The sequence below is a fragment of the Chlamydotis macqueenii genome, chromosome 8 (assembly GCF_036417535.1).
Source record: "Chlamydotis macqueenii isolate bChlMac1 chromosome 8, bChlMac1.mat, whole genome shotgun sequence".
NCBI lineage: Eukaryota > Metazoa > Chordata > Aves > Otidiformes > Otididae > Chlamydotis > Chlamydotis macqueenii.
The window spans coordinates 32,072,669-32,097,020 of record NC_141563.1 but is presented as its reverse complement, the minus strand read 5'-3'; the positions used below and the strand labels follow the sequence as shown (position 1 = coordinate 32,097,020).

Genomic DNA, 24,352 nt, shown 5'->3' with positions numbered 1-24,352 from the left:
AGTTTCTGTTACATATGCACTGCTCCAGGTCTCTTACCTCTGTAAAGTCTGCGAAATTCTGGTGTGTCAACAGGCTCTGTCAGGTGATCAAAACTTGGATTTGGTAAACCACTTAAAATAAAAGAAAAAAAATAATTTGAGGACAAAGCAAGGTCACATGGAAGCAAGCAAAAGTTGCTTAGTAGCCCTGGTCTGAAGTATCATCTTGAGCAGCTCAACACAAGTAAGATGTCCTTTCAGATGACATGGACCAGAACCTGGACATTCCAATGAAAGAGGTAAAATGTTCAACACTCCTTTGATTATTTCTGCAGACACAGAGACAGCCCTTTTGTAGACATAACCCACCGCTCTAGGAAGGTCATGGAGTAAAGGTTAAATAAATACCCTTGCTCCCTGCCACTTCAGGAACCTACAAACAGTTGGGCAGACTTGTTTAAACAAAATCAGCTTCCAGAGAAACACATGAACAGAGCACAGCACTTGGCTAACTTCAAAATGAAGAGCCTGAAACATGAGATACCTCTTTCTCACGCAATACTCAGTGGACAATTCACAAAGGCCAGCTTCAGTCAAGATGTGCCAGATTCTTTCTGCATCTCGGAGAAACAAGTGGAGACAAGCTTCCCCATGTCAGCCCTCATAAATATCTCTGTAAAATTTTGAAGTGCAAATTAATGCAGATCTATTTTTAAATAAGAGTAAATAATATTTTGGGTAAGTTGAAGCCACAGTTCTACCATGAAAAAAAAAACCAATTAAATAAATAATATTTACTTCTTACAGACCTATATTTTTAACCAAGTAGATAAAACTTATCCATGTTGCAATTTGAAGATACAAACCAGGATGTCTTTTCTAAATAGCATATTACGATGCATAACTTAGTATTAACATAAAAACCCACAGTCAGTTTGTCTCTAATGGCCACAACAGATTGCCGACTCAGCTGTATTTTGATACTAATTATCTTTCATACAATGCAAAGACATAGAAATTAACATTCTCCAAAACTAGAATATAATTCTACTCCCAGCAACTACAGTAGTAATGCAGGTATAACAGAGAGGTATAACATGCAAAGTCAAGATCCACACCATGAATAGATTAAATGTTAGCAAATATATTTTAAAGAAACATTTTAAGAATCTATTAACTTCCAAAGATTATACTGTCTTAATTTAGTCAGTGAAAGTAGTTTATTTGATGAGGGAATCAATAAGAATTAAAGCCTTTGTAGGTACAAAGCAATCGTATAAAATTATGCGCGTTTAGAACATAAGTTTCATAGTTACAGACATGGAAAATATCAAAAAAGTATCTGACTTATTTGGAATCTGTGAAAAAAAAAGTCTGTCATCCAATTCTCCAAAATGTTCAGTGAAGAGAAAAAAAAAATAGTAGAAATACAACTATTTCAACCACAAAAGCAAGTTTTCAGAAAAATAAAAAAAAAAAAAATAAATCTTGCAACCTTAAATCTAAGTTAAATTAGGGATCCAAGGCAAGTTGATTTACTAGAGATTTCTGACAGCTTTTACTGACATGAGAAAAAAACAAAGAAGCAGAAATATTCAGAGCATGTTTATCTGATTTCTCCCATTTCATCAAGTCCCATAGATACCCGCTCCCCATAGGTCAGAAGTGAAAATCATGTAAATTTTGCTCTTCAACAACAAAAAATCCCCCACCAACCTTATAAACAGTATCAGTATCAAAATTTGAGATGCACATTGTTATATTACAGTCCTTCTAGCATATCTAAAATAATAATGCTAAAAATGTGTAATTAGAGAGATATTTTCTTCAGAGGCAGAACAATCCCTGTTTGTACATGCTACTACACAGAATGAAAAGAACTACAGCCCATGCATTTCCTTCTTTCACAAATACAACCTTCAGCCAACGCATTCCAGCATAGCCTGCCTTTGATTATAAATGTGTGAAGATAACCCAAACACCACTGTGGTAGCAATACACTATCTACTGTAATGCCATCAAACATGACTTTTGTTTTAAGAAGACAAGAAAACAAATACACACACAGCAAAAAAAAAAAAAAACCAAACATTTTTATCTCACTCATAATATGCATTCATTGTAAAATATATTAGAATTAGTATACACAGCTCAAAGACAGTTGACACCTCCTGGATGAATTTAAATGCAGGATAACTCATATTCCAGTTTGCTTTTCCTTCCAACACAGTAATTTAAACAACAATGCATTAAGCACTGATATTCCTGAAAAGGCTTATAAAACAATTTAGATAATTACAGTAGAGTCGTTCTCTCACAAAAAAAAACCCACTCTCTGAACTTGAAGTCAAACCAGACAGTACTTAAGAGGAACACACAAAGTTTATAATTGGTATTACCTTTAGATTGGACAACCAAGTTCATATAATAAGCAGGGTAATAGTTTTGCCAAAAATCCTTCAGTCTGGTATAAAATGAATGTTACTTTTTTTAGGCTCAAATTTCTTTGCACTCCCTGTAAATGTTAAGAAAGCAACTGGTTAGCTATTTCTGTATCAGTAGGACTCTTCTACTGAAGGGACAACTTTTCAATATGTAATAGAATGGAAATTCATAAAGAAGGCAGAATGCAGCTGTGAATATGCAAGCCCAAATATATGAAAAACAATGAATCCTTTTTCACATTTATATAGCTACTACCAAGAGTCTGCCTAAACCCAGGAAACTATGTCCAAGAAATCGCTAATTTTAACCACCATTTTAATGATAAACATATATATAGCCAGCTAAACTGTGAGAGGACTGCAGAAAAAAACCCCAAATTTTACCAGAAAGGTGCCATAAATGACAGAAAGATAGACAGGTAGGTCTGTTGTGATGAGAAAATTATGGGGACTTTTGATCCAACAGCCCAAGCTTCTAAGCCCAGCAGGACAGGCATGATTTTGTCCCAGTCATTTAGACAGAACTCACCCAGAAAAACTTTCTCATCAGATGCCCAGGTCTGGCAAGGCCTCCTAGGGGGTAGCTCCCATCTGTTTGCATGAGAGGGCTTTGCGAGCTGGTACTCTGTTAGTTTTAAAGAATTAGAACCGTATTAAGTGATCGGTTTCAGGACAATATTCCTATAAAAGGACAATACTATTTAAACAAAGAGTCACACTGTACATGGAGTGGCAGTGAAAGTGTTTCTTACTGGAGAGACGGAACAGCAATGAACCGCATCAACTTCCTGTACGTGCTAGAAGTGGACAGACAGGAACAGAATAAGGCAATATAACCACACTAGATCTTTTTCACATGGAAAAACTCAGGAAGAAGAAATGCAACAAAAAGACATGTAAGTGTCTGATCCTTAAATGCTGTGAGAGACTACAACTCCAGTTTACTTTTTAACAGGAAAAAAGGAATCTCAACATTTCCTGCAAAACATTGAGCCTCTTCTTAAGCATACACTTAGGACTAATACGCAGAACAGGCTAAGTACTAACTTATTTTAATTCACAGAAGCTGAGGTCTTTCTTACCATAACTGCTGCAGTGGGAATATGGAATCCAAAAAGACTGAACGTTAGGAAGACCAGAGGAGTCTATGAGGCTTACAGAAAGTCATTAATTGGATCAGTGTAACATCGGTCTTTGTTAAACAGGAGTGTAGTATGTGAATATCTTTCACGTGTGCCAGTCACGTAACCATGAGAAGCTAAACTGAAGCAAACTCGACATAAATCCAGGCAAAGTGCATATACTAACTTCCTCACCAGCTTTCCATTGGTTCAGCTTTCCACTACAGTTCTGACTTTGCCTCTTAGCATCTCAGCTGTGAAGAGACTCATGTATGTTCTGAAGTCAATCTTCCAAACTCAGCCAGATTTATATTTCCAGTATTCCTAAACATAATATAAATGCAAAAAGAAAAGTGATTTAACATTTATTTTAAAATTTACACTTTTCCACCATTCTTTATATAGTGAAAATTTTAAAAAACCCTTTACAATTTCTTTAGTGAACATCCTTAACCTGATGTTATTTCTGTTCAACAAAGTTCTGTCTTGTTTCATTAACACCTTCTGAGGTGCTTCTGCAGAGTTTGCTTCAAAATTAACTGTAATTCTGATTTTCTAACAGAAAAAAAAAAATTCTAACTTCAAAACATGCCTTCACTTTTGTAATGACATCTGGCAGAACTCTGAAGATGTCATTCTATTAACTTTTTATATATATATATATATATATAACACTTTTATATATATATATAACTTCTAACCAAAGGCAAGGATTAAATTTACTCCTAGTAAACACAGTACAACATAGCATGTCACATGCCACATCATACAGAACAATCAAACTAAAATACAAATGCAACGAGTACTGGCATACTAGGCTCAAGAAAAAGTGCTCTACTTCATTCATCATTTCGCTGAGTTGTACATATTTAGTTTTTAATCTTTATTCATAAATACATTTATCTAGAATACTAATGATTGTCCCTCAATATCCTCCAATTCCCTTAGGAAAAGAACGTAAGAAAAGCTGTCTAACCTAGGCAGAGGAGAAGGAGCATGACCTATAACCACACAGTGAAGGACACTAGGAGTCAATGATCTGTTCAAGAAGGAGTCTTTAATATTTTACCTCCTTCTACCTATCTTTTTATTTTCTTATCTCACTCTTGGTGAGTCTATAATAAATTATTATTTACTTTGTGTGTGCCCAGTGAACAGTGTCTTTAGGTCCAAGGAAATAGTAATTTAAGTTAAACAAGATAAAGATGCAATTTCTTTACTCCAGTATTTTAATCCAACGACTTCCTAAAATATATCCAAAGTAGCTATTTAGCTCTAATTTATGAGTGTCTAGCTTTAAACATTCAGATTTTTCCAGAAAATTACTGTATTGCCTCTTACTGCAATAATTTATGTCAAAAGAAATCAAACACCAATCTCAACATTTTTTTTTTGTTTTGACTATATTAGTGAAAGCTGAAAGGTCCTATACAGTCAGAAGATGAAGTTAGATCACAAAAAAATACAGGGCTCCTGAAAAACAAACTACAGCCTATCAATGGGGCGTTTAGTCAGTTCACGTATTAATTATGTCCAGATGTGGACAGCCAGGGCTTTCCTCCCCACAGAATTAACTGAGATGAAAAGATTTATCTGATTATTTACACAATACTTTACCAAAGATGATGTTATTTCCATGGACAGATTAGATCTGGAAGCAGTTCAGCTACTTCCACTTAGCTCATAACAGTAAATATTGCCAGACTTAACCTTGCTGTAACTCTGAAGTAAGCAGTGTGAGGTTTAGCCCTGCTCTAACTGCCTACACCTGGGATGTGATGCAGCACCACCTAAATGAAACCAAGTTCATCAGCGTAAAATCCATTTTCAACCCTACCACAGGACAAGATGTCCTCTCCTATTCAGTGTCCTCAATAAAATGTGTCCCTTGTAGCTATGAGGACAAGAGATACTCTATTTCTAAATGTTTATTTCAGAAGAGAATACTTTACAAAAGGGCACGTCTCTGGTTATTTCCTTCCTCTCAGCAGTTCCCCAAATTGTAAAAAGGTACTACCACCAGTCCATTTACTCAAACTTCAGGCCAACAGTGGTGAGGGAAACTCCACAAAACAGTACCAGCGCAAGGGAGGCACAGGGATGCACTGGCTGCATGGGGGCCAAATCCAGCCATGTTGATGTCTGGACTCATAATAAAAGGCTAGCTGCAGCTCATTTTTCTTTTATTACTATGTCTAAATATTACAAGAAAGCCCTTATTAGTAATAAGTGAGTAATTTTCATATTCCACCTACAAAAAAAAGTCCCAAGTTTTAGGCCAAAGCTGTGCAGCGCGTCCTTCGCTGACGGAATCGAGCGGCCCTGACAAACCAATACTTGCGCCTGGACCTCAGTCCGTTCTGTTTCAGCGACGGCGCCCAAGCTGCCGGGGGCAGGCGGAGGGGGCGGCGTGAGGCAGGGCCCCTGATGCTTTGGGGACTCGGCGGCGCCCAGACCAGCGCAAGGGAGCCCCGGCTGAGGCCCGGCCCTGCCCTTCTCCTGCCGCGGCGAGAGGTAGCGGGAGCCCAGCCCCGCCCTCACGGGCCCGGCTGCGCCCACCGGCGGCCACCAGGGGGCGACGCCGCCGCCACTGCTGCTGCTGCTCCGACTCGCGGCGGTTGGTGCTGCCGACCAATGGGAGTGGAGAGCACGCTCCGCCCCGCCCCTCCCGCCGTGACGCGCTTCTCCCGCGCCAGCGCGGTGCATGCCGGGACGGCGGCGGGACCATGGCGAGCGACTTCTACCTCCGCTACTACGTGGGGCACAAGGGCAAGTTCGGCCACGAGTTCCTCGAGTTCGAGTTCCGGCCCGACGGTGAGGGGCGGCGCGGCACCGGGCGGGCGGGCGGGAGCTGGGGGGGGGGGGCGCGGCGGGGCCCGCTCTGCCAGCTCCCGGGAGGACGCGGGGCCGTGCCCCGGCGGGGCGGTAACGTCCGTGCTGTCTTCGGCAGGGAAGCTGCGCTACGCCAACAACAGCAACTACAAGAACGACGTGATGATCCGGAAGGAGGTGAGGGGACAGGCGGCCGCCGCTGGGCCGCTCGGCGCGGGGGGGAGCCGCCGGGGCCGCGGCGGCAGCGGCCTAATGCCGGGGGTGGGTGGGTTGGGGGGTGGGAGGGGGTGGGTGGGTTGGGGGGTGGGAGGCGGCGGGAGCGGGTGCTGCGTGGGAAGCGGGCCGGGTGAAACGCCAGCCCGGCGGTGTGCGCAAGCGGAGCGACCGCGGCAGCGCCTGGGGCTGCGTCTTCATCTTGGACTGTTGTGTGTAGGCTTACGTGCATAAGAGCGTGATGGAGGAGCTGAAGAGAATAATCGACGACAGCGAAATCACAAAAGAAGACGACGCGCTGTGGCCTCCTCCTGACAGAGTTGGGCGGCAGGTTGGTGTATGGTGTCCTTTCAGATTGCTGCTTTGTATGTATTAGAAGCATCACTGAATGTCTTCTTTGTGTCAGTATTGTCTCTAGGCAAAAAGGAAAGAAATACTACTTTAAAACCTGAGCAGTGCCTCAATGGCAGTTTAATTGTGAGAGTTAATATTATTCACAGACCTGCTGCATTCAATAACTTGTAAGAAAAATGAAACAGCTGTCATCTCCCTACTTAAGTATTTCTGTAACCAGCATCAGAAAGCAGTAGTTTGACTTCTTACAATGTTTTATTTTTCAGGAACTTGAAATAGTAATTGGGGATGAACACATCTCCTTTACCACATCAAAAATCGGTTCACTTATTGATGTCAATCAATCCAAGTAAGTACTCTATGCTTTTTTCTGTTGCTTTTATGTAATGATCTATATTAGAAATCGCTGATTACTAGGTATTTTTATTTTATTTTGTTTCAAAATACAAATCAGTTCCTGGGGACACAAGTGCTCTGTATCTCTGCGTAATGTACCAAAAGCTTTTAGACTGTGGCACTATACACTGCATTTTCAAACTCGCTGCGCAGCTGACCTTACTGTGGGAGCCCCTGTTAGCCACATTCAGAGTCTGAACTGAACTGTCATTTGCCTCTCCGCACCAATGTCTCTAGAACCAAGACTAAGACTGCACCTGAGCCAAAAAGACTGAATATCATTTTCTGAATCCAAAATTACGTTATCGCTTGCTTTCATGTTAAAAATGCACATTTTGTAAAGACTTAAAACTTGCAAGCTTGGGCTGCAGAATATTGTATCAATCAATGTAGGATGAAACAAATCTGTTAATATCTAAGATGACCTCTGAAAAGTCCCCTTATGAGCTTTTTTTTTTTTTAAATAGGTTAGTTCTATAAACTGCTTTCTTAAGACATGAATGTAACTTTTTTTTCTCCTTCTTTCTGTTGTGCACTGCAGGGATCCAGAAGGCTTGAGAGTGTTTTACTACCTGGTCCAGGACCTTAAGTGTCTAGTCTTCAGTCTTATTGGACTACACTTCAAGATTAAGCCAATTTAAATCAAACAAACTGAAGTTTGTATTGCAGTATCTCTATGGGGTGGGAGGGTGGGGAGGAATGGTGTTTCAGTTCCTTGCTATTTGTGGCCTGAAGGTTTTATGTATGTTAGAACTTTTTTTTACAACCTGTCAGTGACTGTCTTAATAAAATAGTGACATCTGTATTTTTTATTTATAAGTTCTGGTGAGCAACTGACTTCCTAACACTTCTTTTATGATGGTACATTCAGAGTATGTTACTTCACTTGTATCACTCAAAGCTACACTTCACTTCTCTATGCAGCAGTAGAAAACGGAATTAAGTCCAGCTCTGTGAAATGAAACTTTTGCCAGCTGTCAAGTTAAATTTCTGTTGTTAAATATCCTGAGTCAGATATTCTGTTGGCCAGCTCAGAATTGCAAAACAACTGAAGCCCTGACTCTGCACATGATAACTGGTTATGGCGAAGACACACGTCAGCTTCCTAACAACCTGCTGCTGCGATTGCCCGTTTGCCTTCAGAGCAGATGTAAACAACGGGCCACCCTGGAGCCATCCAGCTTTAGAAAAACTGAATTCAGAAGCAATGTAGAATGTATTTAGTTAAGTTCTAAACTAGCAGATAGTTGTGCAGAACTGATAAAGAGACTCAGAGACCAAATATGTCTTGACTTCAAAGTGGTGATTTTTGTAAAGCACTGCAGTGGTCTGAGGCTCCCTGCAGGCTCCGGGAGTTTTCCCACAGCAGCACTGCCAAACTGTGCCCTTGCTTTCTCTAGCACCTCTTTCAGGTTTTCCTAAATTACTAGCCACTGCGATGATAAAAAGATGGTGGTTAAATTACTTTTTAAAGGGTGAAAACATCTAACCCCTATTACCCATGCCAGCACCTCCTGCCTCCCCCCCTCTCGCCACAGACACCCTCTGCCCGCCCCGCTTCCCCACGTCCCCCGTTCCGTTTTCACCGCGTCCCGAAACCGGCCGCCCCGCTCCCCGGGGCCCAGCCCGCCGCGCCTCCCGCCCGGGGCCGCTCCGCTGGACGGCGGGGCGGTGACAGGCAGCGCCGGCGGGCGCCATCTTAGTCGAGGGCAGCTTCGGCTTCACGGCAGCTTCAGCACGGCAGAGAGCACCGGGAGGCAGCCGCCAGCTTGGTTGAGGGCACCAACGCAACGCGGTGAAGGGTGGGGAAAAACAAAAAAAAAAAAAAATAAAAACCCCAAACAAACCAGCACTAAAACCACGCAGGAGCGCCTGGAAACCCTCAGCGGCTCCCGCGAGAAGTGGGACGGGGTTGAGGGGTCCGGATCGTGCGCTGGCTCCCCGGCCCCGTGAGCTGCCGGGCGCCCTGCGAGGCCATGGGGGTAGGTAGGGGCCGCGGCCGGGCCGGGCCGAGCCGAGCCGAGCCGAGCCGAGCCGAACTGACGGCCTGTCTCGCTGCCTTTTGCCTTGCAGAGGATCGGGCTGCAGCTGCGGGCCACGCTGGAGAACATCACCCGCCTGCGGGCCGAGGGGGAGGACTTCCGATGGTACCTGAAGGTGCGGCGGGCTGGGCGGCCTCGGGGCCCTGGGGAGCCGGGGGACGCCGTTCTGGGTGTTCGGGGCCTGTCGGGTGTCCAGCGGGCACCTGGCGAGGAAGGCCCGTGGCGGTAGATGTCCCAGCTCTCAGCGTAAACAGCGATGGGGTTTTTCCACACTGCAGACAGGCTGCTACAGGAGCAACGAATGTGATGGTAGAAGTGTACAGACACACATACACTAGTACATGCGTGCCATTAGACATGAGTTTGCTATAATAAAAAGTCTTAAGTTGAAGTGTTGGTCAGTGCCTCCATTGGTGAGGTGGTTGGTAATCCAATATCCACTGGCAGGTAACGCAGGTGAAGGACGAGATGCACTATTCCTCTCTTTTATTTCGTGACCCTGCTTTGTAACACATTTTCCATCCAACACCTCGAAGGGCAGACCCACCAGGTCGAGTCAGCTCACAAGCCTGTCAGGAGAGATGGCACCTCAAACCTGCTCCAGCCCCTCTCAGCTGTGAAACAGCGGGGATTGTGAATCTGGAGGGCTCACATCAGCTCCTTCAGCTTTTAAATCCCTGGTTATTGACAGCTTTGCATTGCCTGATTTATGTTTATTTTTCAGCTGAAATGTGGGAACTGTGGTGAAGTTTCTGAAAAATGCCAGTATCTGCGATTGATGGTATGTTTCCCTGTTGTAACCTGCATCAGAACAAAAACGAGAATCAAAAACCTGCCTCATACACACAAGAGTTATTATCATCAGGGATGTGACGACTTACATTTTAGCCGAGATAGTATTTTAATAGCTATGTGCATTCAGGAAATGCTGTCATATTCCATATTAAAAATATTTGGAGACTGTTAATTGAATAATCGTCCCTTTTTGTTGCATACTACTGAAGGGTAAGAATTTATTTTGAAGAATTAATGGAACATGCCTGTATGAACAACACATAGTGTATCTGTTATTCATTATTTTAAGTCTAGGACAGAATTATTCTTTGATAATCACAGCTTTCTGAATTATGGATCTTCCTAGTTTAACAAAAGCCTTCTCATTGCAATATTTTAAAAAAGTTAAAGACCATTGTTGTAAAAACTACTTTACCTTTGCAGAGGTTTCCAGTGGCAGAGTGCAGTTAAAAATGATGTCTCTGTTGTCATGGTTTTTAGGACAGTGCTCCCCTGAAAGGAGGCAGAGGAAGCGCCACTATGGTGCAGAAATGCAAGCTGTGCTCCAGGGAGAACTCCATTGGTATGTGCTTAGAAATTGAAGAGGCGTAATTCAGTTTACACTTTTTCTCCTAAGTTTATCTTTTAGTCCCCATCCTTGCTTGACACTGTTTGTAAAGAGCATTCACCAGGGATTTTTTTCTTTGTACACTGGTGCTTGAGTTCACAACAGGTACATACTTGTCATCATGCTCAAGAAGGAGACAGCAAGTGAGTGAGTTCAGATTTCTACATGAACAAAACCTGTATCCGTAATGTCATTTTATAGAAGCACACTTTTTTTTTTTTTTTTTGCATTGGTAGGGTAACAAAATGGTGTAATGTACACTTCTCAGGAGAAGTGAGAAAAATGGAATTTACCTTTTGAAAGGGCCAACTGCAGGAACTGCTTGGTTACTTTGTTTATTTTGCTTTGTATAAAGAAATTTCTTTGAAAGAAGCAGCCGGTGCTTGATTTGGGCTGAATAAAACTGAAGATGCCACTCACTTTTACACTTCTCTTTTTTTTTTTTTTTTTTAGATATTTTAAGTCAGACAATCAAACCTTACAACGTAAGTTTGTTTTCTCTTTTATATAACAAGTGAAAGACAAATAAGTGTTAATAATATTTTTAGGTTTTGCTTTATCATCACATTCCTCTTTCAAAAACACAAAAGCTGGTATTCTCCTCTGACAGAAAATTGTCTCTTGTAGGCTCCTGCACACAGTCTCAAGTGTAGAATAATCTATGATGCATTTCATAAGCAAAATTCAAAACTGTATCACTCAAATTACAGGCAATTATGTAGTGCTTGTATTAATTTCCTTTTGAAGGCTTCCTTGTGGCAGATTAAGAAATTCTAGTTAATTACCACCTATTAAATGAGGCCTAGGATTTTGCTGTCACTTGGGACATCAGAGTTGATAGTACTGCCTTTAAAGCAGTTCATTCCTAGACTAATGCTTGTCACTGTCTTTCTCCACCAGATGAAAACTAATGGTATTCTGACTCAATTATAGGCTGAAGACAGCGAAAAATTCAAAACGATAGTGGAGTTTGAATGTCGAGGCCTGGAACCGGTTGACTTTCAACCACAGGTGAGTTCTTATTTGTGATCTGTTTCTCAGTGTTTAAGAGCACTTCTTATAGATTCTAGAGTGATAAAATACACACTGTTTGAAATGGTACTGCTCTCCCTGGAATGTCCTAGACCTCCCTAGTTTTCCTAGTTTTTTCTTTTACTTCATTTGACTCAAAAAAAAACCACAACCAAAACCCCACAAGCAGCCAGCACTAACAAGTCTGGTATTCTTTGTGCCAGTAAAATCTAAAATTAAACACACCTTAGAGTCGTATTCAAATTGCCTTACAAGTGCTCATTGGAATTCATTTGAAAGGTCTTCATTGTTCAGTTATTGCAAAAGGGAGTCTTTCCCAAGGGGGAATTGCAGGAGTGCATCATTAGACAGCCACATTCAGGAAAGCACCACTTTGCTGCTTGGTATGTTGCAGACAGTAAATGAAATTCAGCTTATGAACAGTCTTCAGTGTATGGCCTCTAAAAAAATCAAATTTTATTTGAGATTTGACATCACCAAAGCCAACAGGAAATGAATGTTGGCATTTTTCCATTTGAAACTTGATCAGACAAAGACTGAAGACCAACAGCAGTTGAAGACTGTTGCAAAGCACAACTCCAGGTTCAGAACTGAAAGATACCTTCAGGACCAAAACAGTCCTCGGTGATTCGTTTTCTTGTGCATGGTCGTGCTGTATGCAAGCTAACTCCCTGCTATATTTAACCTATTATTCCAGTCGGATTAGGTGTAAATAGACTGACAAATATAAACCTGTCTTATCCTTCCCTCAGACTGTGAGACTGTACTAAGAAACAGACCAAAAAAAGCTGATCCTACAAAGAATTCAGTATAAATAAAATCACCACTGCAGTGTGCTGCAGGCAGTCTTCTTTTATTGCTTTATTTAAACTAAGCCCATCTTTTAGAGGAACAGAATGGTTCTTAGTTTATTCCTGTTTGAAAGCTTTGCAGCCAGACCTAGGAACTTGCACTTCAAGAAAAATCTATGACAAGACTACAAAACGTAGATGATGTTTAAAGCTTTGCATCCTAGCTGTCAATTTTACTCTTATCTGCAGAACAAAGACTTCACAGCTGTAATAAAGCTTTTAATTTAATATTGTCAACGTTTGTTCTGTGTACTCTATTGGAGAGTACACCTGAATCCCTGAGCAGGTATTTTAGTGAATTTTCTGATGCCTAAATGAGTAAATATATAGACTTCTGCAGTTCCATTCTATAAACTGCTTTATATTTGACAGGATGCAAGCCAGCATAGCTTCTCCACAACCTTAGATCTGGCTTTTGATTAGCACAAAACATAGCATATGGCCATAGCATTACTGTATTTTATTTGTGTCTTTAATAGACATAAGACAACCATACCTGAAGTCAAGTTAGAATGGATTAATGCTTGCATGTCTTATTTAAATTACCGTAGTTTTCTCAAAAAAATATTTGAGTCTGAAAGAGGAGAAAGTATCCTTTGATTCTCCGATATAAACCCTCTTTTCCTACCTAGCAGCAGCAACAAATTCATACTAGGTATTTGTGTGTTCTAATAACGGGCAAGAACAATTTGTTTTTCCCCAATTACTTGTATTTCTTGTTTAATGTGCTTAAGTAGATCTACTGCAAATCTGATACATATTTTTTAATTTTACTTGAGGATAGTTCAGCTCCTTTCCTGTTCTTGTCCCTCAGCTGAAAGCTTTAACTAAAAAATGGAGGTTTCTTTATAAAATTTCTCTTAAACCTTCTTAAGCTTCCTTGCTTTGTGGCACAGCCAATAGTTTCATTGGTAACAAAAATGTGACAATTCATCGTGTTGTAAAGTCAACAGGCATTTTTCCTTCCTTGGTGCGTTTGTGCTTTAGCTGTTGGTCCTTCGCCAGTCAGCAGAGGGCAGACAAGTCACTGCGTGGCCCAGCTCCCTCTGCAGAGATTAAACGGGTCTGTGCTCTGACGCCAAAGCTGTAAGAATGCAAGTCGCTCTGAGTGTCTGGTACAGAAGCTTGTAATTCCAGTCACATGGCTTCTTGTTCCTTGGAGGGCTGGTGAATATCTCCAGGTAGCAAAACCAAGGCTTCTTTTATTTTTCTTGTGTTTGTTCTATACTGCAGCTCTGCATCTTTGTCCCATGCTACTGATCTTCCTCTGTACCCCTAACAGTTCCCTTGAGATGGACTTTTGACAATGATATAAAGGCCGTATTCACATTGTGCCTTGCAGACAGGTCTCCTGTTGTTACATCTGCCACACTCTGTGGTTTGTTTAACTCCCAAGTGCTTAACCTTCCATTCAGTCTTGAAATATTTTAAAATCATGTGTCTTACTTCATACATTCTTTCGCAGTTAAATGTCTCACTGGCAGTAGTGGGGATTTCTTTATGAAAAACGCAAGTGTAGATCCCCTGCAGAAAACCAGGAAGAAGCTACCTTGGCTCTTTAGTCACTTCTTAATAAAATTCTGTAGTTAGAAATAGCAATGTAAGAAACTCTCCTGTATGCGACAGAGGTGGCTGCGATTTTAAAATTTACATTTAAAAATTAATTTACAGTTTGATAACTGTGAACCCTAAAATGAGAGAGCTGTTCCTATAGAAGATAAAACAGAACACCTTGGTCTTGTGCTATTCCCCACTGATAATGCTATTTCCTTCCTAGTGCTATCACTTCCTTCAGCTCTTTACAGCAACAGTAACAACAGTGAAGAACTCCCCTTGGCAATGATTGATTGTGTATGCTAATCTGCTCATTCCGCCAGGTGACACTCCTTTCACATAAAGCTTGCTGGTCACTTCTGTACCTAAAAGCAATACAGGCTGCTCCTTCTCTAGTGTCTTGGATTCTGATTATATTTAAGCCAAAACTATGAACTCTCTTCCACATTTTCTTTCCATTGTTTTCTTGCAGTGTAAGTTTATTACAAAGCTATTTTATACATAATGTCTGTATGGATTCTGAACACAAATCAAAGCTGTTAGTAGGTGGATGCTGCTACATAAGCTTAGAAACTCAGGTTTAACATTATCTAGAATTCTTGAAAATACCTGTTTGTCAGGAAAAATAGAGCAGCAGTACTCCCTCATTTTACTCTGTTGTTGCTTAGATTGTGACCCTGTTTGTGAACTGGAAAAATTCAACCTTATACTGACCCTTACCCGGGAAAGAGCTTGACCATTCTTTTTACCTAACTTAAAAGAAATATCATAAAAGTTTGTGCTGAGTTACTTTCGTTAAACATATTTCAATGATCATATTTATTATTTCCTTGGTGCAGTTTATTCTTAAAAACTTACTGCAAATGTGTTTGCAGGCAGGGTTTGCTGCTGAAGGTGCAGAATCTGGCACACCTTTCAATGACATAAACTTGTTAGAAAAGGTATGTTGTTTTAGTTTCATTAGTAAATCTAATTACCTACCTTGCTTTCCCTAAGTCACTAGTCCAAAATACACACCCTGCACATGTGAGAGACTAGTTTTGCTCTTTCATGTAGGCATGGAAAGGTTGTAACTGGAGAGAGAAACTATGAACAGCCAGCCAGCATGACTAATAGCGTCATTTTAGAAGTATGTATTTGATTGATAGCTTGGCAGCTGACAAAGGTAGAAATGCAACTTTTCTTTTAAGTCACTCAGGAATTCCAGAGAGCAAACACCTGGAATACTAAATGGCTGCAGTTATTCAAAGTGGTGAACTGATTTTTCCAGGAAGATGCCTACACTTTTTCCTGTGCGCAGGGATACTAAAAAGTAATATAAAGACACTGTCCTTCAAAGCTCAGAATACTGAGCAGTATTGCAAATCTTCCTTGGCTGTGAGCAAGAATCTCAAGGTCAAATGTGTTCCCTGGTATCCTACTTGGCAAGGATCTGCTTGTCTGCTTACCCACCTGACTAGGGTATTGTAAATGATAGATAATCCTTTCATCTGCCATGGCTGCTGGCTTGTCCACTACAGGCTGTGGACTACATATGAAAAAAAAAATCATTGTTAAAATAAAAACACTGAGACTGAAGACCATTTAATTTCAGGTCAGGGCTCTTGCTTCTCACAGAAATCACAACTTAGCTTAGTGACTGCACAGTGCTTTCCACAGAAATCTAAGACCCAAACTTTGAGTAAGACTTAGTTTCAGTTTGAATTCCAGTCTGGTTTTGACAGTATTGCATTCTGTCCTCTGTGACTAACACTGTGTAATCTTATTTCCTATAGGATTGGAATGACTACGATGAAAAAACAAAGGAATCTGTTGGAATCTATGAAGTTACCCATAAATTTATAAAATGCTAAAGTTCATACCCCTAATAAATCTTGACATGTTTATTGATGAAGGACCTGTAACCATTAAGAGATGCACTTTCCTTGGAGTTGCTTGTCACATGGCTGTACTTCAGAAATGGAAACCTAAGTTGTACTCACTGTCCCCAGAATGTCCTAATAGAATATTTTCCACAAAGGACTTTTGAGATGGCCTCAGTACAAACTGAAAATAACATGACTGAAAAAAGCTTGACTGAACTGTGCTGTTTTCTTAACATTGTCTTTCTTGGGAATATATATGGTTGTGAGGGACTGTAGCTTAACTACTGTATCAATAGTAACTACATAGACAACTTCCTGCCTTAAAGTATTCAATAGCCTATCACTAAGAAGTACTCACATTTTATTCTCTAACATAAAAAAAAAATAAAGTCTTTTCACTCATCACTCCTACCATCAGGGAACAGCTATGGGTATTAGTAAAGGTCCTGTGTTAACTGTGCAAGCGGAAAGGTACGTCTTTAATAGCTTTCTGCCAGTTCAAGTAAAGACACAGAGGTGAGTTTACTGAGAACAGTTAATCAGCTTGACTGCTATTGACACTTACACATAGTTGTTACATCTTCTGGAAATCTGAGTCATTAAGTAAACTTCACTCATTCCTAGTTAAAGACAGACTTTCTACTTCTTGGCAAGTCCACTCACAATCTTGCCAGCCATTCTCATGTTTAAAAAAAAAAAAACAACAAAAAAAACAATCAAAACCACCTTTAGTGTATTTCATTCAAAGACTTTTGGTCTGATTATTGTTTCCTGATGTACTATTTCCTTCATGCCTCCCAATTATCACCTTCCTTTGTCAAATGAGCAAGAACAACCATGGTAAGTTTCAAAATAATCCTTTTCAGCTGAAAAATAGAATAGCACATTACAGGCTGCAGGAGAAACAGCCCTAACTAGGAAAAGTTTAGAAGCCTTTGGGCTTACATATTTAAAGCATGCCTCTCCCTTTCCTAGCACTTGCAGTTCATACTTCAAGATATGGTATTGCTTACGCTTACTGTGATAAAGAAAAAAGACACTGGGAGAACCTGGAATCTGGGATATCCAAAGGCAAAACGGTTCTTGAGCCTCTGAACCTCATCTGTCACATCCAACAATGTGCTCAGACTTTATGTTCTGCTAATATATTTGGTTGTCACAGCGGACTGTGCTGAAAGACATGAGCTGCACTAGTTTTACACAGAGCTGCAGAAGCAAGCACCACTCTGCTATTCAGCTCCAGAGAGACTCATCTTCTCTGTAGTTATACATACCATAATGAATTTTGTGCAAAAAGGGGTATCTCATGCAAAGGGCTTCTGTCTTGGAATCCCAGCAACTCTGAGCACCTTTAGTGTCTTGACTGACAAAGGCCCCTTCCCCTTTTGCTACCACTCCCTTTGTAGTTGGCAGAGTCCCAAGTGTAAACAGCACCCAAGGAACTATCTGCATCAGTTTCATCTCGCATTCACAACATCACTAAGTTTCACTGATGTCTAAGCTCAAGCTCTCCTGCAATCCTTCCAAGAGTTCTGATAAGTTTTAGTCTTTAGAATTTCTGCAACAAGCCTCAATGCATGAAGGACACATCTCTAGGCAGTAAGACTCTGGCATTTGCTATGATAAATTACATCAAAAGTTATAACTGATAGAACAAGGAGGAAACAGTTCTCTTGAGGTTACTTTTCCACACAAGAAGAAGTCTAGAAAGAGCAAATGCCAAAAGATAAAGTTCAGTGATTTTTCTTTTTTAAGGCACAAGAACACAGGCTTATGTAGCAAAAAAAAAGAGCAGATTATTGGACAGACTTCATATATGGAAGGGGAGAGCCAACACTGCAGCGTGCTTTCAGTAGTATTCTTCTCAACCTTTGTAAGAAACATAAGCTACTGACAAAGGGACTACCCATGCTGTATAATTCTGATGTAGCAATAAAATAACTTTGTGGTTATTAACAGACAGCTTTATTACAATACAGTACTTTCCAGTCAATTTAACAACATAGTGATCGCAGGTTACTGAAACCCTCCAACTTCATTTTTTGTTTCTCAAAAAGCTGTTATAGGCTTCAAGCAGTTGAGGTACAATCAGTTCTGATATCGATTCAAGTTTAAAGAGAAAAGTAGGTGTGACAAGTTAGTAAGCGAGCTTACTGCAAGAGTGCAAATGGAACCACTCTTTCATATTCAAAATGATTGCATATATAGTGCTATCACAGTGCTGTTGTCTGTCTGAGCAGTCATGGAACACAGATGTTCCAAGTTCATAAACTTGGTAACAATGCTTTTAATTTTAAAGAATGTGTTTTAAGAACACATGGATCTGTTGAACAGATGGATCTGTTACTTAATTTTGACATTGCGAATGTCTGTATTTCCGGAAGCATGCATTTAAGGTCTGTACTTCATTTCTTTAAAATAGATACAAATTTCACAGTGAATCTAACAGTATTCAAGTTCAGTGAAGATAAATGAAGCCAATTAAGCTGGGCAGTCTCAGCCACGCTGAATACTTAGGATGCCCGTTAGACATAGTCTGCATTTTATACTGCAACTGTAAGGTGTTCCAATGTTTTAAGTCTAACTACTGATTTTCTTGCCTTTTAAAACATTAAATATATCTTCTAGTGACTTGTATACACACTGAAGGAATTCTTTACCATTCCTAGTTGGGTAAGAGGAAACATTACAACCTATCCAACCATCGTGTACCTGATATCCTACTCCCAAGCCATCAGACACCACTGGGCCAAACCCTCCTAACTGCACAGCTGGGCTCATCAATGTGCTCGTAGAAATGATGTTGTGGTTAAGCTGAGCATAGGCTTGGTCTTGATAGAAATCAGGCAGTGCAATACCTTTGGATAAGGCTAAATAGCGCAAGCCGAAGAGATGTCGGTCAAATCCCTGACCTGTTAAAAGAAAATAACAAGTATTAGAGAGATGACTGATTTTTGTGGAAAGTAAACTCACTTATTTTGACATCACATTGTTTTTCATCCACCAAAGAGGAGATCAATAGAACTGAGGTTTATTTTTGTATTAGCAGGAATTACTTTTCGGAATCCAGACATTCTGCATTTTTAATGCAGATATCCTAGGGAATGAAGGCTTGCTGTTTTACTGCTAGCCTCAACCAGGAATCATGATAGTAAACAAAAGTGCAGTCTTAACAGACAATTTTAATAATACATCACATTCTTTGATCAACTATTTATCTGAACACATCTAGGTTGTTTAAAACAGAGAAAAGCTTTCCTAAAACTTACAAATCTAAAAAGGAAGGGGATCTCACATCAACAAAAGGAGCCAAATTTTAGACTCTACGAACATTACTCTATGGGGTAATGTTCAACAGTCAATTTTACTGAAACAATACAACAAGTTATGCTTCTGTGAAGGACAATTCAAAAGAAAGTATTCCGAAAAATACCAGGAGTAGCACAGCCAAAGAATCAGTTTGATTTGAAAGTTGTTAAAGCCTTTATCCCCTGCAGGGATAAGACAGTAACTCTTCAGACATAAAGCCAAAGTTCTCGGTTGCCCTGGGTAGTGCAACAAGCACTATTTATCAAATCTTCAAATAGTCCAGCTACTATAAGGACAAAAACTGAAGTATAAAAAATTCTCAACACACTAACAGTGAAGTGGGAAGCACAGAGGCATTCTCCTCCATCGAGAAACAAGTCTTAGAGAATGCATTTTAAACTGCAGCATTCTGCTGCTGTTTGTCGAGTTCACATTGACATGAGACGTCCATCAAAACTAAATTATTTAGTTGTGAAGTAAATGTTTACAGCAACCTTAATAGACATTTTAGTGCAAAAGCAAGAGTGTCTGATATAAGCCTACTTACCCATAGCAGCTTCTTTTGTCAAACGGCCGTGATATTTTGAGCACTCCACTATCAACTTCTGAAGCTCTTCTGTGCTATGTTTGGACAGGTCCCTCACAAAAGCTTCCGAACACTTCTTTGTATGGATAGAAGCAGGACGTATAGTTTCTGTACGACCATGTTTGAAAGCTGCAGTACTACAAGACTCATATGTAGCAACAGTCTGATTGTATTGCCGAAAGAAAGCCATCTGGAAGGCAAGCTGAGCCACAGCATCTGGGCTTACCTTCTTCTGCTTTAAAAGGTCCTTGCCCCCTTCATGGAACTGAATCAGATTAAGAGACAGTGCTTCTACACTGGCATCAAATTTCTGTTTGGCTTTGGTAATTCCTGCTTTTAAGGCATCATTCAGCTTAAAGTCAAGTTTCTGCACTGCTCTAGAAGAGTCTACTGAAGCAGGCTGGGACTGGGGGCTGATGGCTGGTGCCTTGGTGCTATCTTTAAAAACCTCATTCTGGAACCTGAGCACAGCCACACCATCTCCCCAAGAATGTTCAAAATTAATTCCTGCAGTGCCATCCTTAGTTATGATAAGATTAAAGGATTTGTCATACCAGCGGTTAGCACCATCTCCATGCAACATAGTGTGGGACAAGTGCACAAAGTCTTTAATGGGAAAATCATCTAAACTTAAACAAAACAGAGCAGAGTCTAATTTTTGAAGAGCTTCTTCATTGCCATTATCCAGTAGATTCTTTCTCAGTAATGCCCACGTATCTCGGTTTTCACTGGAGAGGTAGCCAAGAGGGAAGGCCGGGGCTGGACTGTTGTCACTAAGGATGTATTTGAAGTGCGCTTGTATTTCTGAAGGTTTCAACATATTTCCGTCTCTATCAATAACATCAAATATATAAAAATTGCCACTTCTCAGTACCAGTAAATGTTTTGCCTTTTCATCTGTATAAAGTTCATCTCTGTTGAGTTTAGGCACCCTCGTAGAATTGAAAAGCCTGAAGTACTGAGACATATCTAGGGGGTATGCATTGACCATGTAGGCACCAAACCAAGAAAGTGAAGAAGGCACAAATCGGATAATTTTTTTAAAGATCTCAGTGTCACTTTTTTCTGGATTGAGATGAAAAACCTCTGGCTCAAGATAACCATCCCTGAAGGTCTTCATAAAACGTATAGCAGAAACAGTCATGTTCGTAGCCCGTACAAGCTGATCATTATATTCAGATTTTGGATCGGGATTAAAAGACATAAATGCATTAAAATTCAAAACAACAGGTTCACGTGCTTTTAGGTACATGTCAAACCAGGGACCTGGAAATGGAGAGTTGAGAAATAGGTCAGAACATAAAAGCAGCTTACTGAGTCAGACCAGAGGTTCATGTAGTCAATATCCTGCCTCCAACAGTGATCATGAACAAACGCCTATTGAAGACGGCATGCAGACAAAGGAAGCAAGTGCACACCAACTTCACCTCAAGGCAGCTTATGTATTAAAAATTATTATTCCAAGCCTGGATCAGTCCCAAGTAGAACCTTCTAGCTGGGCTGTAAGAAGGGCAATAGGGAACTCAAGGTCCTAAGTTACAATTCTAATTCCAGGTCCTCACAGGTGAGTAACTAGCATTCATCTATGGATTTAAAACCACATTCGTCAACATCACATATTCCTTTAACCTTGGATTTTAAAGTCCAGGGTGGAGGCATACTTTCAGAAAACAATTTCCAGTGGAACAGGTCTTTTATGAGGCCTAAGAAAAAAATAATTAACTAAACAAAAAGGAATACAAACACCCCACAGTTCACAGACACAAAGCACCATGCTGGTTTAGTGCTGACAAATACCATAAAGCCACCAGTTAAAACCGTTGGTGTAGTTCACAGTGAATGGAAAGCAAAAGATAACAAATCAAAGAGCAGCTTTTGTGAAATAATCTGGTATTCTCCACAGAATTTGTGGGAGCTAACACCCTTACAGGTAGTCTGAACAGAGAGGAAGGATAGAAATGCGTTCACTGGGCAACATAAAAACTTCTACTTCCATAGCTATTTAAGTATTTCCACCTCTGTTGCTGTCCATCCAATACTTTCATAAGAAGACACTTGTATTTGGAAATCAGTGGAAGCAATAATAAGGAAGAATTATATGCATACTATATGCATACTCTCCCTCTCTTCATTTTTTTTTTTTTTTACTCTCATCATCCTCTTTCTGTCACTCCTTTTCGTTTGGTGTTTAAAATAATACAGTTTTGTAGTTTTGGGGGGGTTTAAGTTCACAGCACCGACCACTTCTGCCTCCAAAGCTTAGTCATATTCTCTGACACACCACCCCCCCCACCCCGAGTTCAGTTTTCTTGCTAAATAACTTGGAATTATTTGAAAATTATTGCTACAGTTTCCTTAAAGGAGTTAGCAGTTAAGCTCCTCTATTACCCTAAACACAAACAGACAGCAATTTAAAAGATAAAACCTGTAAACTCAAATTTAAATACAGTAACTCATTTAAAAATACCATTTCTTCAATATCCATCTATCCAGAATTCTGGTATATACAAGTTAGATGATGGACATTCTTCTTTCCACCACACACTCAAAATTTGCTCAAATACAATCACAGGCGGTATTCACAGCATGTTATTCCAAGTTTATGGAATAGAGAACTTAAGCTTCAGCCTATTTTATTTGTAGCATTCTGAGCTGTTAGTTATCAAGCATGATGACCCATAGATTCCCTCTGTATCCAGCAGGCCAACGTACCTGTGATGTAACTAGTATGCTTGTTCTGATTGTCTTGAGCAACCAGTCGCTCATGCAGCTCTTTTCCAATTCCCTTTTCAAAGCCATGAGCAAGTTCTTCAGTTTTCCTACAGTAATCAATAAAAGAATAAAAATGCTGTCACAAGCCATACTTTTTACATGTAACACTTGGCTCTGAAGCACCACATGTACTGCAATATGTTCATCTTATTTGTCCATACCTGAATTGGTCATCATTTAAAAGTGGTTTCTGGGCATTCAGATATCTCCTAATTGTATCTTCTAGTTTGGGAACCGGCAGTCTAAAGGAAGGCGAACAGAGAGACACGCACTTTATAAGCAATGGTACTAATGAAGCCTCAGTTTCTTCTCTCTGCCTCCTCTCTTCCCTCACCTTCCTTATACACCATATTATATAAATGGCTCAAAAGTTTCTTGTGGCAGAAGAAAGGGAATAGATGGCCATAGGTCATCACAGCATAAGGTTATTGGAAAACGAGGCAGAAAAACAGCTTGACTGTCTTATTACAAAGGTATTGCAGTGAAGGGTCCTAACACCTTACAGGGAAAACAGTGACACAAACCATTGCAAGGAGAAGCAGCTCTACAGAAGGTTCGGTAGCCACCCCTGCTTTGGGACTTCCCCTCACTGCTGGCTGCTGAACATCTCCTCTTTTTTTCAAATTTCCTAGTCAGCATCTTTGTCATTTTCCTCTCAGCCTAAAACATGAAAATGCTCTTCCTTCTATAAAATAATTCTATCACACTCATGGAGGTTACTCTGCAACCTGAAGGGATGTTTCAGTAGTAGGCTCATACTCATATTTACTCTTCAAAAAAAAAAAAAAATCCTCTCCATTGTGATTTACGAAGAGCACACACTACGAGAAGCGAACAGTACACCCCGAGCGCGGCTGTACGGAAACGCGAGGGAAGGCATTTTCTCTCCCCTCTCCTTCACAGCGGACACCCCAGGGCCGCCGGACCCGCACGGCCACCAGCCGCCACCGACCTCTGCCCGCCTCCCGCCGGGGCCCGGCCCGCCAGGTGCCCTCGGCGGCCGCCCCGGGGCTGGCAGTGCCGCTGGCCCCGCGGAGGAGGCTGTGCCTCCGGGCCTTGCCGCAGCCCTCTCCGAGCAGGCCGCGGGACGGGCAGTCCCGGAGGGCAGGACAGCCGCGGTGGGCGCACCAGGGAGCGGAGCAGCGGCCCCGCCGTACCTGGGCAGGCTCTTCTGGTAGTGCATGGTGGGCACGATGCTGCGGTGCAGGTACTCGGCGGCGCCCGCGCTGCTGTAGCCCCGCCGCCAGCGCCCCGCCGCCGCCGCCCGCCGCCGCACCAGCTGCCGCGCCGCCATGATGGCCGCGTCAGAGGCCGTGAGGCGCCGCCCGCGCTTCGCCCTTCGCTGCCACCCCGGGGACCGGAGAGTGCGGCTGCCGCGACCGAACGGCCGCGCTCCGCCCGGCCCCGTTCAGCCTCAGCTCACAACGCCCCGCGGCGGGGCGGAGGCACTGTGGCTGGTTCCCCGACAGCCGCCCCGGGAAGAGGCGGGTGGGCGGGGTGGAGGACCGCCAAATGGTGGCCGGACCCCCCGGCCCGGAGAGGTTCGCCCGAGCCGTCGCCTGCCAGGGCGGGCCTCGGGCAGCGCCGGCTCCTCCGCCCT

The 24,352-nt window shown here is 41.6% G+C and overlaps 3 protein-coding genes across 3 annotated transcripts; 2 read left to right on the top strand and 1 right to left on the bottom strand.

Moving 5' to 3' along the window:
- The first annotated feature begins 6,212 nt into the window (after window positions 1-6,212).
- On the top strand, window positions 6,213-8,144 carry MAGOH (mago homolog, exon junction complex subunit). Its single transcript, XM_086753304.1, has 5 exons — window positions 6,213-6,358; window positions 6,495-6,553; window positions 6,810-6,920; window positions 7,210-7,292; window positions 7,881-8,144. Exons 1-5 carry the CDS (start codon window positions 6,271-6,273, stop codon window positions 7,978-7,980), a joined length of 441 nt encoding a protein of 146 aa, XP_086609430.1. The 5' UTR covers window positions 6,213-6,270; the 3' UTR covers window positions 7,981-8,144.
- Window positions 8,145-9,048: 904 nt separating this feature from the next.
- Window positions 9,049-16,240, top strand: CZIB (CXXC motif containing zinc binding protein). Its single transcript, XM_086753141.1, has 8 exons — window positions 9,049-9,321; window positions 9,413-9,496; window positions 10,106-10,162; window positions 10,657-10,738; window positions 11,237-11,268; window positions 11,717-11,794; window positions 15,096-15,161; window positions 15,996-16,240. Exons 1-8 carry the CDS (start codon window positions 9,316-9,318, stop codon window positions 16,071-16,073), a joined length of 483 nt encoding a protein of 160 aa, XP_086609267.1. The 5' UTR covers window positions 9,049-9,315; the 3' UTR covers window positions 16,074-16,240.
- Window positions 16,241-18,027: 1,787 nt separating this feature from the next.
- Window positions 18,028-24,127, bottom strand: CPT2 (carnitine palmitoyltransferase 2). The gene is made up of 5 exons (XM_086753140.1): window positions 23,910-24,127; window positions 22,914-22,994; window positions 22,693-22,799; window positions 19,942-21,246; window positions 18,028-18,997 (listed from the first exon to the last, which is right to left on the bottom strand). Exons 1-5 carry the CDS (start codon window positions 24,044-24,046, stop codon window positions 18,666-18,668), a joined length of 1,962 nt encoding a protein of 653 aa, XP_086609266.1. The 5' UTR covers window positions 24,047-24,127; the 3' UTR covers window positions 18,028-18,665.
- Window positions 24,128-24,352: the final 225 nt, after the last annotated feature.